Raw genomic sequence first — 19,035 nt, forward strand, 5'->3', positions numbered from 1 at the left:
GGGTTGGGTCTGGGGAGGGGACAGAGGGTATACAGGGGTAGGGTTGGGTATGGGGAGGGGACAGAGGGCATACAGGGGTAGGGTTGGGTCTGGGGAGTGGACAGAGGGTATACAGGGGTAGGGTTGGGTATGGGGAGGGGACAGAGGGCATACAGGGGTAGGGTTGGGTCTGGGGTGTGGACAGAGGGTATACAGGGGTAGGGTTGGGTCTGGGGAGTGGACAGAGGGTATACAGGGGTAGGGTTGGGTCTGGGGAGTGGACAGAGGGTATACAGGGGTAGGGTTGGGTCTGGGGAGTGGACAGAGGGTATACAGGGGTAGGGTTGGGTCTGGGGAGTGGACAGAGGGTATACAGGGGTAGGGTTGGGTCTGGGGAGTGGACAGAGGGTATACAGGGGTAGGGTTGGGTATGGGGAGGGGACAGAGGGCATACAGGGGTAGGGTTGGGTCTGGGGAGTGGACAGAGGGTATACAGGGGTAGGGTTGGGTCTGGGGAGTGGACAGAGGGTATACAGGGGTAGGGTTGGGTATGGGGAGGGGACAGAGGGCATACAGGGGTAGGGTTGGGTCTGGGGTGTGGACAGAGGGTATACAGGGGTAGGGTTGGGTCTGGGGAGTGGACAGAGGGTATACAGGGGTAGGGTTGGGTATGGGGAGGGGACAGAGGGCATACAGGGGTAGGGTTGGGTATGGGGAGTGGACAGAGGGTATACAGGGGTAGGGTTGGGTCTGGGGAGTGGACAGAGGGTATACAGGGGTAGGGTTGGGTCTGGGGAGTGGACAGAGGGTATACAGGGGTAGGGTTGGGTCTGGGGAGTGGACAGAGGGTATACAGGGGTAGGGTTGGGTCTGGGGAGTGGACAGAGGGTATACAGGGGAAGGGTTGGATCTGGGGAGTGGACAGAGGGTATACAGGGGTAGGGTTGGGTCTGGGGAGTGGACAGAGGGTATACAGGGGTAGGGTTGGGTCTGGGGAGTGGACAGAGGGTATACAGGGGTAGGGTTGGGTCTGGGGAGTGGACAGAGGGTATACAGGGTTAGGGTTGAGTCTGGGGGGTGGACGGAGGGTATCTAGGGTTAGGTGTGGGGAGTGGACAGGGTATCCAGGGGTAGGGTTGAGTCTGGGGAGTGGACAGAGGGTATCCAGGGTTAGGGTTGGGTCTGGGGAGTGGACAGAGGGTATCTAGGGTTAGGGTTGGGTCTGGGGAGGGGACAGAGGGTATCTAGGTAGGGTTGGGACATCTATTGACTAGTACTAGAGTCTGGTCCATACCAAAACTCTAACCCAGTTCCCAGTGGGAAGTGAGAGAGAAACAGAGCCAGTCTATTCCCAGTCTATATCTTTCTCTATGCTAGGTCTTCCCTGCTGTCTCTACCTGGCGTTGTGCTAGGTGGTCACCGATGGCTGCTCCAAACCTTCCTCCACACTCTTCTCCCCATCCCGGGACTTTTTCCTCTTCTTGTTACCTGGAAGGATAGCACACCGTGTCAAGTTCAAGTTTCAACTTCAAGTTCTACGATTAGTCGTATGTACAGGATACATACGGTATACACCGTCCAATGAAATGCTTACTTGCAGGTTCCTTCTCAACAATGCAACAACAATAATAAATAATCAAATATAAGAACATGAACATATACAAACAATCTCTGCATATGACAAATAACCTTTTAATTTACCATTTAAACATAGAATAGCAGTTGGGCAGAATTAGAAGAAGAATGAATACTGATCTATGGTCAAATGTAGAATGTGGGGAGGAAAAACTGATCCTAGATCAATCACTCACTCAGTTTACGTAGCAGCTTCTTCCCCAGTGTCTCCTCTGAGCCAGATAGAGAACAGATGATATCTACCTCCACAGGAACAGCATCTAGGTGGGAGAGTGAGAGGATGAGAGTGAATGAGAGCAAAAGTGGGCAAGGGATTAAAAGAGTTGGCAAGAGAGAGTGTGTGGGTGAGAGAGAGCGAGAGAGGGGGAGGGGGAGTAGAGAAATTAGAAGAGCTGCAACCTACAAGATTATAAATACATACTATTAATTATGCAAACCATGGCCAAGGCACTGTTCTTGGCAATGTTTCCATAGGATGATTTTTTTACTTCACTAGACTGGTGAGGACTAAATAATGTTACCACTCATGAATATACCAGCTATAACAGCTACAACTCTCCCTTCTCTCCTCACCGATCCCTTCTTGGCTTTCCAGCTGGTCTTCCGGAATTTCTACCAGCTGGTCTTCTGGGCATTCAATTAACCGGTTTTCCGGACAGTCTTCCAGCCTGTCCTTCATACGGCCTTCGGGCCTATCTTCCAGACGGTCTTCTGGGTGGTCTTCCTTTCTATCTTCCGGGAGGTCTTCCGGTCTCTCCTCTAGTGGCTCCTCTGGGTGGCCTTCCTGACGGTGTTTTTGTAGGTCCTCTTGGATGTAGGGTATGTCATCCATCCGTAGAAACACTGAATCACTGGGACTCCTCTGTCCGTCTGACTTACTGCCTGTAGAGGGAGACAGAGTACCATGGTGACAATCTGGACAGAGGCTGCACCTCAATGAGGTGGTAGCCCCTTTTCAGTCTCAAAATCTCCCTTCTGTACATAGAAGTGTGGATCTGAAAGAACCAGATCCATGTCCCATGACCTGCAAAGTGAGGTATTGAGAACCAGGGAGGGGCTAGTCAGCATCATGTCTGCATCATGATCAATTCCACCCCTTGGTTTAACTCAACAACCAAGAGGACAGACCACTGATTTAAAGAGAGAGACCATAGGCTTAGGAGAGCAGGTTAGAGGTTCATACATGCATACTCACAAGCATTATGAGATAAACCAAACCTGATTGGTTTCAGGGCTTACATGATTTTTCAGATACCATCTGGCCTGTACTGTCTGGCATGTCACCCTATGGTGTGTGTGTTCAACTGAAGCAAGAGTCTATTTCAGATGGATATACCCTTGGAAGTAAATACTGACAAATAATCAACAAAATGTAGATATTTATGCCTCAAACTCTTGTATATTTTAGCCTTCTAATTACATCTATTCTGTGTGTCTGACAGAATGAAGATGGGGGAAAAAAATATCAGACTCTTTAACACTGTCTGTTTGCCACGGTGGTTATGTAACACACACACACTCCACTTACGGACGATGCGGTTTCTCTCATTGAGCTGTGAGGTGAGTGGTCCAGTGTTGTCCTCTGTGTGTGTGTGTTGTTCCAGGACGGGTCGGAGGTATGTGTATGTGTGTGTCAGGGGCAGGGCGATGCTGTGGGAGCGGGTCTCAGGGATGGTGGGTCTCCCGTCAGGATCAGGGGTCTGGGGTACACTGTCCATAAGACTGGCTGTTAGAGCATTCTGGTAGTGGTTCCTTGAGATCTAGCAAAGAATAACACACATACGCAAAACTGTATCAACACAAAGTCATCAACACACACCGCAAATACAGTATCGACACAAAATCATCAACACAAACCGCTAATACAGTGTCAACACAAAGTCATCAACACACACCGCAAATACTGTATCAACACAAAGTCATCAACACACACCGCAAATACTGTATCAACACAAAGTCATCAACACACACCGCAAATACTGTATCAACACAAAGTCATCAACACACACCGCAAATACTGTATCAACACAAAGTCATCAACACACACCGCAAATACTGTATCAACACAAAGTCATCAACACACACCGCAAATACAGTATCAACACAAAGTCATCAACACACACCGCAAATACAGTATCAACACAAAGTCATCAACACACACCGCAAATACAGTTTCAACACAAAGTCATCAACACACACCGCAAATACAGTATCAACACAAAGTCATCAACACACACCGCAAATACAGTATCAACACAAAGTCATCAACACACACCGCAAATACTGTATCAACACAAAGTCATCAACACACACCGCAAATACAGTATCAACACAGAATCATCAACACACACCGCAAATACAGTATCAACACAGAATCATCAACACACACAGAAAATACAGTATCAACACAGAATCATCAACACACACCGCAAATACAGTATCAACACAGAATCATCAACACACACCGCAAATACAGTATCAACACAGAATCATCAACACAAACAGAAAATACAGTATCAACACAAAATCATTGACAAACACGGCAAATACACATGCACGCCACACGCACACACATGCACAGATGCACACACACCACCAAGCTGTTTCTCTATGTAAACGTAAAAGTTACAGAGTGTGTGTGCTAGCAACCTTCTTCCTGGAACTATATTAATGACCTTGGGGGATATGAGGGAGTGTGTATTTAGGATGTACATCCATCACTTTAAGTCTAAATTATTCATACTGAAAATGGAGCTCATTTATCACCAATGATTAAAGCTAAGACAGACAGATTCAAAGGAAAAAGAGGGAGGGAGGGAAGGAAGGAGAGAGAGAGAGAAGGATGGAGGGAGAGGGAGAGAGGATGTGTCTGTGTTAAGTCAAAATAAGTGGGATTAAGACATTTCAAAGGGAAATGGAAATTAGTAGCGGTATGGGATCTGGGTAGTTAGGAGTTTAGGGGTATTTTAAATGTGTGTGTGTATGTGTGTGTGGGTGTATACCTTTATAATCTGTAGGTCAGTGAGTTGTCTGACAGAGAAGTCAGGTAGGTAGACTCCTCCCCCTCCTATACTCAGCTGACCCAAACTGCCTCCTGATAAGACAGACTCTGACTGGTTCAACCCACTGCTACCAGAACCAAACCTGTTGACTGGAGATGAGTTTGATTAGATTCTGTCCCTGTTTCTGATGATTATTTTGGGTAACAAAAATGCTCCAGACCACACTTGAGTGTCTAAAACTAGATAGAAAGTATTTAGAAATGATAAAAAACTGCCCTTTTTCTGGCCCACAAATAGATTTTTACTCGGGTTGGGTAGATTACTTTCTAAATGTAATCTGTTACAGTTACTAGTTACCTGTACAACATTTTTATCAGTAACGTAACTTTTGGATTACCCAAACTCAGTAACGTAATCTGATTATTTTCCCCTTATTTTCCCCCAAAATTATCTATCAAACACATTTGTTGTGTCATCATAGTGGTCTCTGACTTGTGGTCAGACTCGCTCAGGTGGATACTTGAACTTGCGCCATTTTTCAATGCTGAATTGAATGTCATTGAGAAAAACAGAAAGGTGTCATAATTATTTTTTCTTCTTGCAAATATCCTTTCAGAAGTAATCCAGGAAGTAATCATCTAGTTTTTCAGAAGTATCTGTAACCTCATTACAGTATTTCTGCGGGTAACATACGTAACTGATTTCAGCTACATTTGTTTGTAGTCAGATAACATGTAACTGATTCCATGTAAACAGTTATTCCCCAACCCTGATTTTGACAAATAAATCAGTCCCCAAAAACTCTGTGTTGAATTTCAAAATCACGATATGACCCAATAACCAAAAAATGCTGCCCACCGCTGAAATACACACACACACACACACACACAAACGCTCGCTCACGTGCACGTCACTGGGCTGGTCCTCTTGTGTCTGCTTATCAGTGTGTTATATCACACAGGTCAGGACATGTCTTTCCACTAAACAATTTTCTTTAAACAGCTTTAATTGCTGGAGTTACATAGTTTCCACTGCAGCTTCTCCCACAGATTCAAAAGAAAATTAATAGTGGATTTTGCACACACATACAGTGCCTTTAGAAAGTATTCACAGTCCTTTACTTTTTCCACACTAATATATTTTGATTAGATAAGTGTTCAACCCCCTGAGTCAATACATGTTAAAATCACCTTTGGCAGTGATTACAGCTGTGAGTCTCTTCTGGGTAAGTCTTTAAGAACTTTGCACTGGATTGTACAATATTGGCACCTTATTTTTTTTTATTCTTCAAGTATGGTGGTGGCTGCATCATGTTATGAGTATGCTTGTCATCGGCAAGGACTAGGGAGTTTTTTAGGATAAAAAGAAACAGAATGTTTAGACAGCCATTTTCCAGTCTTGCCATAGATTTGCCACTCAGGAACATACAATGTCATCTTGGTAAGCAACTCCAGGCTATAGTTGGCTTTGTGTTAGGTTATTGTCCTGCTGAAAGGTGGATTTGTCTTCCCGTGTCTTTTGGAGAGCAGACTGAACCAGGTTTTCCTCTAAGATTTTGCCTGGGCTTAGATCTATTCTGTTTATTTTTATCCTAAAAAACTCCCTAGTCCTTGCCGATGAAAAGCACACTCATAACATGATGCAGCCACCACCATACTTGAAATGAATAGGGGTACTCAGTGATGTGTTGTGTTGGGTTTGCCCCAAACATAATGCTTTGTATTCAGTACATAACGTTAATTTATTTGCCACATTTTTCTGCAGTATTACTTTAGTGCCTTACAGGATACATGTTTTGAATATTTGTATTCTGTACAGGCTTCCCTCTTTTTCACTCTGTCATTTAGGTTAGTATTGTGGAGTAACTACAATTTTGTTGAGCCATTCTGTTCTACCATCACAGCCATTAAATTATGTAACTGTTTTAAAGTCACCATTGGCCTTATGGTGAAATCCCTGAACGGTTTCCTTCCTCTCCTGCTACTGAATTAGGAAAGACGCCTGTATCTTTGTAGTAACTGGGTGTATTGATGCAAATATTTACTCCTTTAGGCTTGCCATAACAAAGAGGCTGAATACTTATTGACTGTTCCCTAAATTGTTTTTGTAGGTTACTGTGGCTATTTGATCGTAATGTACGGTTCATTCGGAAAGTATTCAGAACTCTTCATTTTTTCCACATTTTGTTACGTTATAGCCTAATTGACAAAGCAAAAATAGGTTTTTAGACATTTTTACAATTTTTTTTTTTTTTTACTTCTGAAAAATAACATTTACATTTACATTTTCAGACCCTTTACTCAGTACTTTGTTGAAGAACCTTTGGCAGCGATTACAGCCTCGAGTCTTCTTGGGTATGACGCTACAAGTTTGGCACACCTGTATTTGGGGAGTTCCTCCCATTCTGCTTTGCAGATCCTCTCAAGATCTGTCAGGTTGGATGGGGAGCATCACTGCACTGTTATTTTCAGAGATGTTCGATCGGGTTAAAATCCGGGCTCTGGCCACTCAAGGACATTCAGAAACGTGTCCCAAACCAGTCCTGCATTGCCACTCCTCTGTTGTCTTGGCTGTGTGCTTAGGGTCATTGTCCTATTGGAAGGTGAATCTTCGCCCCCAGTCTGATGTCCTGAGCGCTCTGGAGCAGGTTCACATCAAGGATCTCTCTGTACTTTGCTTCGTTCATCTTTCCCCCGATCCTGACTAGTCTCCCAGTCGCTGCCGCTGAAAAACATTTTGCTGCATGATGCTGCCACCACCATGCTTCACCGTAGGGATGGTTTTGGCCAGGTGATGAGTGGTGCCTGGTTTACTCCAGATGTGACACTCAGGCCAAGGAGTTCAATCTTGGTTTCATGAGACCAGAGAATCTTGTTTCTCATGGTCTGGGAGTCCTTTAGATGCCTTTTGGCAAACTCCAAGTGGGCTGTCATGTCACTTTTACTGAGGAGTGGCTTCCGTCTGGCCGCTCAACCATAAAGACCTGAGTGGTGGAGTGCTGCAGAGACGGTTGTCCTTCTGGAAGGTTCTTCCATCTCCAACAGAGGAACTCTGGAGCTCTGTCTGAGTGACCATCGGGTTCTTGGTCACCTCCCTGACCAAGGCCCTTCTCCCCTGATTGCTCAGTCTGGTCGGATGTCCAGCTCTAGGAAGAGTGTTGGTGGTTTCAAACTTATTCCATTTAAGAATGATGGAGGCCACTGTGTTCTTGGGGGACCTTCAATGCTGCAGAAATGTTTTGGTACACTTCCCCAGATCAAACAATTCCTTCAACCTCATGGCTTGGTTTTTGCTCTGGCATGCACTGTCAACTGTGGGACCTTATATAGACAGATGTGTGCCTTTCCAAATCATGTCCATTTAGTTGAATTTACCACAGCTGGAATCCAATCAAGTTGTAGAAACATATCAATGGATGATCAATGGAAACAGGATGCACCTGAGCTGAATTTCGAGTCTCATAGTAAAAGGTCTGAATATTTATGTAAATAAGGTATTTTTAATACATTTGCTAACATTTCTGAAAAACTGTTTTTGCTTCGTCATTTTGGGATATTGTGTGTAGATTGATAAGAAAAAAATGTAATTGAATCAATTTGAATCAAAGGCTGTATCGTAACAAAATGTGGAAAAAGTGAACGGGCCTGAATACTTTCCGAATGCACTGTAGGCCTACCAGAGTGGCCTACCATCAACAAAATGGAGAAAATGCATCCCATAACATTTTAACAAGGAAATAGCTGTTCTATCATTCAGCCTACAGTAGCAGCCAATGTGTCGTGTTCAATGTAGGCCTTTGAAAAAAACAACATGCAGTGCTTGACATTAACCTGTTTATCCACTTGTCCTTCAGACAAGGAGGTGACTGAAAATCTTGTTGTGTTGTTTGATGCAAGAAACCACTTTACTTTGATCTCAAAACAAGGGCATCTATTCACGACCGCTCATGCTGTAAACACAGTCCAGTTCGACGTAAATGGTGTATATCCATATATGGCAATGGTCTATTTGCATATCGGCCTACTGCAGCTCTGATTATTTTTGCCGCACCGGTCTGTGTAGAATATGGGCTGAGTAGTGCGTGTCAATGCAATACAATCCTACTCCGATGTGTTCTGCCTACAATAAAATATTTTACATAGTTCGTTTTGTTTCGGTATGCTGCGTTGAAAGTGGCTAATATTGCGTTGATTCAATCACAATTGCCACAGTAAAGGGAAATATTGATAGTGTTAACAGGGACAACTCTAGAACAGTGTTCACCAACCTTTTCTGAATCAAGATCAATGCAAGCCGAGATCTATCGCTCAGATGTTTTTTTAACGTGACTTAAAAAACATAAGCCTATACAACAATTAAAAACAGTATTGTAGCAATGAGGTTTGTGCAGTAAGCTATAGGCCCAATACATTACCACTGCATATCGGCTTTGCTTGAACTGCACTGCCAATACATTGTTGTTCGGGACATTTAAAAAAGTTATATTTAGGTAGGCTATATGATCACACTGGTAATAGATCTGTTGTTGTATTACTTGTGAAGTACAACTGAGTGGGCATACATTTAAATAATTTGCTTTTTATTTTACTGGGCTGATAGTGATGGTCAGTTTCAGTGGAAGGAGAGAGCAGCAGACTGAGGGTCCATCTCTAAACATCCCTCCGCTCTCCCTTTCCTCCACTGACACTGACCAAAAAGGACCCCGTCTCCCAGCTGATGGCGAAACTTGAGTTGCACCACATTATTTCTGCCTCATGCACAAATTCATGTTGTTACTCCTATGAACAGAGAAAGTGAAATATTCCTTGATAATAATAACAACAACGCAAGCCTATAGATACACTTTCCTACTCATACATTACTGCTGCAGTGCTTGTTGTAGCGCTGAGTGGAAATAGGAAGAAAACACATTTTATGGCTTATAAAAGTGTTGAACACAGTGTTGACAGTGCTGAGTAAGAACTTATCTTTGCTGTATTCGTTGACAGTCTCTCTCTCTAGTCATGGTTTTAAACGTTTTGAAATCTCACCGTATCTACTTCACTGTAGCTTTCTTGTATGCCTGCTACCTTACTGCGGACACGTTAATCTGAGCTGTCTGATTGGCCAGCGGTAGGCCTATAGTGCACTTGATTTGCTCTTTGGGCCTGCTGGGAAGGCAGAGTTTACCTTCAGATACATTAAATAGTTAAAAATGGCAGCAGTTCACCCAAGACTTTATCGTTGTTTTTTTAACAGAAATATTTGGCGATTGACTAGAAATTCCTTGGAGATCGACGAGTCATTCGCGATTGACAGGTTGGTGACCACTGCTCTAGAAAGTTGAGTGAAGTTCAATCTCGTCTATCTCTCTGTGGGCTGATATTTCTGCGCACGCACAGTTCAGAGGGAACATTGCCAAGACATTTAAACTTTTCATATTTCATTAATTTGTTAAAAGGTCTAAAAACATAATTCCACTTTGACATTATGGGGTATTGTGTGTAGGCCAGTGACACAAAATCTCAATCTAATCCATTTTAAATTCAGGCTGTGTGGAATGTGGAAAAGGTGGAGGGGTGTGAAGACTTTCTGAATGCACTGTAACACAGAAAAGCAGTGTAGCATTTAGAACAGGGAAAGCTGGGGTAAGAATGTATTTTTTCGAGTACAATAAATCCTCTTCATCACCATCATCATCACCATCATCATTATCATCAACAACATCATAATCACTAACACCCGTTAATATCCCATTGTGTGTCGTTAGGGACGTGGGTTATTTACCTATAGGTAGTGGTGGTATGAGGGCTGGCATGCCATAGTAGGAGAAAGCTCCGTTCTCAAAACGAAGAGCCTCCTTGCCAATCTCCACCTCCACTTTACCCTGCAATGACATAACACACAGACAGACTACTAAACACCAAAGTTTCCATAGATTTCCAATTACATAACTTTTAAAAATAACCAGTAGTTTTCCAACCCTAGCTGTGTATCTGTAGAACCAGGACAGTGTAGTATCAGTGTCTATGGTGTGTATCTGTAGATCCAGGACAGTGTAGTATCAGTGTCTATGGTGTGTATCTGTTGATCCAGAACAGTGTAGTATCAGTGTCTATGGTGTGTATCTGTTGATCCAGAACAGTGTAGTATCAGTGTCTATGGTGTGTATCTGTAGATCCAGAACAGTGTAGTATCAGTGTCTATAGTGTGTATCTGTAGATCCAGGACAGTGTAGTATCAGTGTCTATGGTGTGTATCTGTAGATCCAGAACAGTGTAGTATCAGTGTCTATGGTGTGTATCTGTAGATCCAGGACAGTGTAGTATCAGTGTCTATGGTGTGTATCTGTTGATCCAGGACAGTGTAGTATCAGTGTCTATGGTGTGTATCTGTAGATCCAGGACAGTGTAGTATCAGTGTCTATGGTGTGTATCTGTAGATCCAGGACAGTGTAGTATCAGTGTCTATGGTGTGTATCTGTAGATCCAGAACAGTGTAGTATCTGTGTCTATGGTGTGTATCTGTAGATCCAGGACAGTGTAGTATCAGTGTCTATGGTGTGTATCTGTAGATCCAGAACAGTGTAGTATCAGTGTCTATGGTGTGTATCTGTAGATCCAGGACAGTGTAGTATCAGTGTCTATGGTGTGTATCTGTAGATCCAGAACAGTGTAGTATCAGTGTCTATGGTGTGTATCTGTAGATCCAGGACAGTGTAGTATCAGTGTCTATGGTGTGTATCTGTAGATCCAGGACAGTGTAGTATCAGTGTCTATGGTGTGTATCTGTAGATCCAGGACAGTGTAGTATCAGTGTCTATGGTGTGTATCTGTAGATCCAGAACAGTGTAGTATCAGTGTCTATGGTGTGTATCTGTAGATCCAGAACAGTGTAGTATCAGTGTCTATGGTGTGTATCTGTAGATCCAGAACAGTGTAGTATCAGTGTCTATGGTGTGTATCTGTAGATCCAGGACAGTGTAGTATCTGTGTCTATGGTGTGTATCTGTAGATCCAGGACAGTGTAGTATCAGTGTCTATGGTGTGTATCTGTAGATCCAGAACAGTGTAGTATCAGTGTCTATGGTGTGTATCTGTAGATCCAGGACAGTGTAGTATCAGTGTCTATGGTGTGTATCTGTAGATCCAGAACAGTGTAGTATCAGTGTCTATGGTGTGTATCTGTAGATCCAGGACAGTGTAGTATCAGTGTCTATGGTGTGTATCTGTAGATCCAGGACAGTGTAGTATCAGTGTCTATGGTGTGTATCTGTAGATCCAGAACAGTGTCTGTATCCAGTGTCTATGGTGTGTATCTGTAGATCCAGGACAGTGTAGTATCAGTGTCTATGGTGTGTATCTGTAGATCCAGGACAGTGTAGTATCAGTGTCTATGGTGTGTATCTGTAGATCCAGAACAGTGTAGTATCATTGTCTATGGTGTGTATCTGTAGATCCAGAACAGTGTAGTATCAGTGTCTATGGTGTGTATCTGTAGATCCAGAACAGTGTAGTATCAGTGTCTATGGTGTGTATCTGTAGATCCAGAACAGATCCAACAGTGTAGTATCAGTGTCTATGGTGTGTATCTGTAGATCCAGGACAGTGTAGTATCAGTGTCTATGGTGTGTATCTGTAGATCCAGGACAGTGTAGTATCAGTGTCTATGGTGTGTATCTGTAGATCCAGAACAGTCTAGTATCAGTGTCTATGGTGTGTATCTGTAGATCCAGGACAGTGTAGTATCAGTGTCTATGGTGTGTATCTGTAGATCCAGAACAGTGTAGTATCAGTGTCTATGGTGTGTATCTGTAGATCCAGGACAGTGTAGTATCAGTGTCTATGGTGTGTATCTGTAGATCCAGGACAGTGTAGTATCAGTGTCTATGGTGTGTATCTGTAGATCCAGAACAGTGTAGTATATGTGTCTATGGTGTGTATCTGTAGATCCAGGACAGTGTAGTATCAGTGTCTATGGTGTGTATCTGTAGATCCAGAACAGTGTAGTATCAGTGTCTATGGTGTGTATCTGTAGATCCAGAACAGTGTAGTATCAGTGTCTATGGTGTGTATCTGTAGATCCAGGACAGTGTAGTATCAGTGTCTATGGTGTGTATCTGTAGATCCAGGACAGTGTAGTATCAGTGTCTATGGTGTGTATCTGTAGATCCAGAACAGTGTAGTATCAGTGTCTATGGTGTGTATCTGTAGATCCAGGACAGTGTAGTATCAGTGTCTATGGTGTGTATCTGTAGATCCAGAACAGTGTAGTATCAGTGTCTATGGTGTGTATCTGTAGATCCAGAACAGTGTAGTATCAGTGTCTATGGTGTGTATCTGTAGATCCAGGACAGTGTAGTATCAGTGTCTATGGTGTGTATCTGTAGATCCAGAACAGTGTAGTATCAGTGTCTATGGTGTGTATCTGTAGAACCAGGACAGTGTAGTATTAGTGTCTATGGCGTGTATCTGTAGATCCAGGACAGTGTAGTATCAGTGTCTATGGTGTGTATCTGTAGATCCAGGACAGTGTAGTATCAGTGTCTATGGTGTGTATCTGTAGAACCAGGACAGTGTAGTATCAGTGTCTATGGTGTGTACCTGTAGAACCAGGACAAAGTAGTCAACAGGTTTGTTCCTCATATACAGGAAGTGCTGTGGTGCTTGTTTGTTCTTTCTGTCAAACTTTAGTTCCTGAACGACACTGGGGTGTTTGATCAGACGAAGGAGAATCTTCTCTGAGAGATGACATGGCCTGAAGGGCTCCACTTCTAGAAAGAGAGAAAGAAAGAAAGAAAGAAAGAAAGAAAGAAAGAAAGAAAGAAAGAAAGAAAGAAAGAAAGAAAGAAAGAAAGAAAAAAGAAAGAAAGAAAGAAAGAAAGAGTGGGTGAATAGAAAAGATTGTAACGCGTGAGTGCACGCACAGATGCACGGACACACACACAAACACATCCCTCCACACAGAGGTCCTACCTGTGGCCAGGAAGCGGTGTGTAGCAAGCAGCAGTTGAGGAGACATCTTCACCTTCATTTCGTTCTCTGTCAGGTTAAAGATGGAGAAGTCGTGTTGCTTCCTCTCATGGTGAGACACGCGCCTCTTAGTCCTCTTATCAACTAGGGAACCATTAAGCAATTAACCAATTAACCATCCATCAATCAATTACATGTTTTATTTGTTACTTACACAGTTATTTCTCATAGTGTTCCAGAAACATCTGAAGAAAACATATACACCCCCAACTAATCTGATTTTAATCAAACAATCCCTCATCTGGGGAGTTTGATGAATAGCCTTCGATTGGACTGGTAATATGATGTTCAGATTGTGTTAAATAGTAAGGCTTCAGTATGAACAGCTGGTGTTATACTGAGGCCTGCTGTGCAGTCCCTGAGATTAGCTGCACTGTGCTATGTTTAACATACATACACACACACATGCACAAGCACACACACACACACAGCATTGTGATGATTGGTCGAATGTACAATTGAAGTCCGGTGTCCAACACACACAGCGAGACACACAGCGTTGTGATGGCTGGTCTAATGTACGAATGAAGTCTGGTGTCCGATACACACAGCATTGTGATGACTGGTCTAATGTACGAATGAAGTCTGGTGTCCGATACACACAGCATTGTGATGACTGGTCTAATGTACGAATGAAGTCTGGTGTCCGATACACCCTGTTGTGATGACTGGTCTAATGTACGAATGAAGTCCGGTGTCCGATACACCCTGTTGTGATGACTGGTCTAATGTACGAATGAAGTCCGGTGTCCGATACACCCTGTTGTGATGACTGGTCTAATGTACGAATGAAGTCCGGCGTCCGATACACCCTGTTGTGATGACTGGTCTAATGTACGAATGAAGTCTGGTGTCCGATACACACAGCATTGTGATGATTGGTCTAATGTACGAATGAAGTCCGGCGTCCGATACACCCTGTTCTGATGATTGGTCTAATGTACGAATGAAGTCCGGTGTCCGATACACACAGCATTGTGATGACTGGTCTAATGTACGAATGAAGTCCGGTGTCCGATTTACGCAGCTATTAGCATGTGCATATTTTATATTTTTGCATTGGTAATCTGCCCAAGTTTTTTTTCTCCAACAGGCCCCTCCGTCGTGACGTCCCCTGAAGGCCCATCTGCTAGCCTGCTTGCCGCGACCCGCTAGCTGTCTAGAGCATATTGGACTGTTAGCTGAATAGATCCATCGGCTAATTTCTTGGGCCACTATACCCATTTTGCCAATTGGACTTGGACCTCTCTGCTACTCGGATCCCTACTAATCCATCACGACGGTTCTATCAACGTCACCGCACGAGGAGGCTAAAACAGACTTTCCTCTGTCGCGACGTCCCTCTAAGGCCCTTATGCTAGCATGCTAGCTGTCTGAATCGCTGTGTCTCCAGCCAGCCCAACCTCGCACTGGACCCCTATGATCACTCGGCTATGCACGCTTCTCCCTAATATCAATATGCCTTGTCCATTACTGGTTAGTGATTATTGTCTAATTTCACTGTAAAGCCTCAAGCCCTGCGTGCCTCAAGCAACCCATCTTGACAACGTCCGGTGAAATTGCAGAGTGCCAAATTCAAATGACAGAAATCATAATATTAAACATTAATGAAAATACAAGTGTCATACATCACTTAAAAGATAAACTTCTTGTTAATCCAGCCGTGTTGTCAGATCTAAAAAAGGCTTTACGGTGAAAGCACACCATGTGATTATCTAAGGACAGCGACATGCATACAAAAGCATTAAAAACATTTTCCAACCAAGCAGATGCATCAGAAATAGCGATAAAATAAATCCTTTACCTTTGAAGATCTTCATCTGGTTGCAATCACAGGGGTCCCCTGTTACATAACAAATGGTCCTTTTGTTTGATAAAGTCCTTCTTTATATCCCCCAAAAAGTATGTTTATTTGGCGAGCTTCTTTTGTTTCCCCTCGTTCACAATGCATACAAAATTAATCCCAAACGTTACCAATAAACTTGGTCCAAACATGTCAAGCAACATTCCTAATCAATCCTCAGGTACCCTAATATGTAAATAAATGATAACATTTAAGACTGAAAATAGTATATTCAATACCAGAGATGAATAACCAAGTCGCGCCCTCACCGGAGCGCGTCACAATCATTTTCCAACCAAGCAGATGCATCACGAAAGTCAGAAATAGTGATAAAATAAAATGCTTACCTTTGAAGATTTTCATCTTTTTGCAATCCCAAATGTCCCAGTTACACAATGAATGGTTGTTTTGTTCGATAAAGTCCTTCTTTATATCCCAATTTTTTGTGTTTATTTGGTGCGTTTGATTCAGAAATACACCTGTTCCAACTCGCCCAACATGCCTACAAAGGAATGTAAAATGTAACCTGTAAACTTGGTTCAAACATTTCAAACAATGTTTCTAATCCAACCTCAGGTACCCTAATATGTAAATAATCATTAAAATTTTAGACCGAATAAACTGTTTCCAATACCGGAGAAAAACAACGAGGAGCGCGCAGTCATTCACACGCACCAAAAGACTAGAGTCCATCTGAGTGACACTTAGAAAGAATACGACTACTTCTTCATTTAAAAAATAAATAAACATTGAACAATTTCTAAAGACTGTTGACGTCTAGGGGAACCATAGGAACTGCAATCTGGGTCCTAATAATTCAGCTTTCCCATAGCAAAGCATTGGAAATTCGAATGACCTCAAAAAATAATTTTCCTGGATGGATTGTCCTCAGGGTTTCACCTGCCAAATTTGTTCTGTTATACTCACATACATTATTTTAACAGTTTTAGAAACTTTAGTGTTTTCTATCCAATACTACCATGCATACGCATATCCTAGCTTCTGTGCCTGAGTAACAGGCAGTTTACTTTGGGCACCTCAGTCATCCAAACTTCCAAATACTGCCCCCATCCCTAAAAAGTTAACCAACCATTTAAATCCACCTCCCACATATGCGGTGACATCACCTGGTTTAAACGTTTCTAGAGACAATATCTCTCTCATCATTACTCAATGCCTAGGTTTACCTCCAATGTACTCACATCCTACCATACCTTTGTCTGTACATTATGCCTTGAATCTACTCTATTGCGCCCAGAAACCTGCTCCTTTTACTCTCTATTCTGAACGTACTAGACGTCCAGTTCTTATAGCCTTTAGCCGTACCCTTATCCTACTCCTCCTCTGTTCCTCTAGCAGTGTAGAGGTTAATCCAGGCCCTGCAGTGCCTAGCTCCACTCCTATTCCCCAGGTGCTCTCATTTGTTGACTTCTGTAACCGTAAAAGCCTTGGTGTCATGCATGTTAAAATTAGAAGCCATCCTCCCTAAGTTTGTTTTATTCACTGCTTTAGCACACTATGCCAACCCAGATGTCTTAGCCTTGTCTGAATCCTGGCTTAGGAAGACCACCAAAACGCCTGAAATTTCCATCCCTAACTATAACATTTCCCGACAAGACAGAACTGCCAAAGGGGGCGGTGTTGCAATCTACTGCAGCGATAGCCTGCAGAGTTCTGTCTTACTATCCAGGTCTGTACCCAAACATTTCGAGCTTCGACTTTTAAAATCCACCTTTCAAGAAACAAGTCTCTCAACCGTTGCCGCTTGCTATAGACCACCCTCTACCCCCAGCTGTGCCCTCGACACCATATGTGATTTGATTGCCCCCCATCTATCTTCAGAGCTTGTGCTGCTAGGTGACCTAAACTGGGACATGCTTAACATCCCAGCCATCCTACAGTCTAAGTTTGGTGCCCTCGATCACACACAAATGAAGAATGAACCCACCAGGTACAACCCCAAATCCGTAAACACGGGCACCCTCATAGATATCATCCTAACTAACTCCCCCTCCAAATACACCTCTGCTGTCTTCAACCCAGATCTCAGTGATCACTGCCTCATTACCTACATCCGTAATGGGTCAACGGTCAAATGACCACTCCTCATCACTGTCAAACGCTCCCTAAAACACTTCAGTGAGCAGGCCTTTCTTATCGACCTGGCCCGGGTATCCAGGAAGGATATTGACCTCATCCTGTCAGTGGAGGATGCCTGGATATTCTTTAAAAGTGCACTTCTCACCATCTTAAAAAGCATGCCCAATTCAAAAAAAAATTGAACCAGGAACAGATATAGCCCTTGGTTTTCTCCAGACCTGACTGCCCTAGAGCAGCACAGTTGTGTGGCGTTCTGCATTAGCATCGAATAGCCCCCGTGATATGCACCTTTTCAGGGAAGTTAGGAACCAATATACACAGGCAGTTAGGAAAGCTTATAGCTTTTTAACCTCTTAGGTCGACCCGACACGCAGGCGTCCCATCTAGACATCGGGAAATGCAAATGCGCTACGCTAAATGCTAATAGCACTCGTTAAAACTCAAACGTTCATTAAAACACACATGCAGGGTACTGAATTAAAGCTACACTCGTTGTGAATTCAGCCAACAAGTCAGATTTTTAAAATGCTTTTCGGCGAAAGCATGAGAAGCTATTATCTGATAGCATGCAACACCCCAAAAGACCCGCAGGGGACGTAAACAAAATAATTAGCATTGTCGGCGCTACACAAAACGCAGAAATAAAATATAAAACATTCATTACCTTTGACGATCTTCTTTGTTGGCACTCCTAGATGTCCCATAAACATCACTATTGGGTCTTTTTTTCCGATTAAATCGGTCCATATATAGCCTAGATATTGATCTATGAAGACTGTGTGAGCAAGGAAAAAACTGCGTTTTATAACGCAACGTAATTTTTTTAAATTAAAAAAGTCGACAATAAACTTTCACAAAACACTTCGAAAAACTTTTGTAATGCAACTTTAGGTATTAGTAAACGTTAATAATCTATCAAATTGATCACGGGGAGATGTATATTCAATAGCTTCACGTCTTCAAATCATGTTCAGAAATTTCTATTCCAAAACATCCGGTCGGAGACCGGAAGAAATGAGCTGTCTCTTGTTCTTTTGACCAAGAAACAAAGCCTAGGCAATTGACAAGACTGGTGACATCGTGTGGAAGCTGTAGGAATTGCAATCTCGGCTCCAGGTAATGTGGTTTCCATTCAACAATACATTCAAGTGGCGCATTGATATATTTTCCAATTTTCAGTGATCAGATTTTCCTGCGCTTTTCGATGAAACGCACGTTCTGTTATAGTCACAGCCGTGATTTAACCAGTTTTAGAAACGTCTGAGTGTTTTCTATCCACACATACTAATCATATGCATATACTATATTCCTGGCATGAGTAGCAGGGCGCTGAAATGTTGCGTGATTTTTAACAGAATGTTCGAAAAAGTAGGGGGTAGGATCAACAGGTTAAAGGAGAAATTTGCATCCTCTAGCACAAACTCAAAAATGTTCTGGGACACTGTAAAGTCCATGGACAATAAGA

The 19,035-nt window shown here is 42.9% G+C and overlaps 1 protein-coding gene across 1 annotated transcript in view; it reads right to left on the reverse strand.

Moving 5' to 3' along the window:
• The window catches only part of LOC124038742 (metal transporter CNNM4-like), a 34,671-nt gene that overhangs the window by 3,539 nt on the left and 12,097 nt on the right, over positions 1–19,035 (reverse strand). Inside the window, exons 6-13 of the mRNA XM_046354815.1 lie at positions 13,571–13,711; positions 13,199–13,368; positions 10,383–10,482; positions 4,617–4,765; positions 3,143–3,374; positions 2,188–2,496; positions 1,791–1,874; positions 1,377–1,467 (exon numbers count right to left, since the gene is read on the reverse strand). Of these exons, the coding sequence (XP_046210771.1) occupies positions 1,388–1,467; positions 1,791–1,874; positions 2,188–2,496; positions 3,143–3,374; positions 4,617–4,765; positions 10,383–10,482; positions 13,199–13,368; positions 13,571–13,711 (1,265 nt within the window). The 3' untranslated portion in view covers positions 1,377–1,387. The remainder of the gene's footprint in view (positions 1–1,376; positions 1,468–1,790; positions 1,875–2,187; positions 2,497–3,142; positions 3,375–4,616; positions 4,766–10,382; positions 10,483–13,198; positions 13,369–13,570; positions 13,712–19,035) is intronic.

Source organism: Oncorhynchus gorbuscha, linkage group LG06 (genome assembly GCF_021184085.1).
Source record: "Oncorhynchus gorbuscha isolate QuinsamMale2020 ecotype Even-year linkage group LG06, OgorEven_v1.0, whole genome shotgun sequence".
Taxonomy (NCBI): Eukaryota; Metazoa; Chordata; class Actinopteri; order Salmoniformes; family Salmonidae; genus Oncorhynchus; species Oncorhynchus gorbuscha.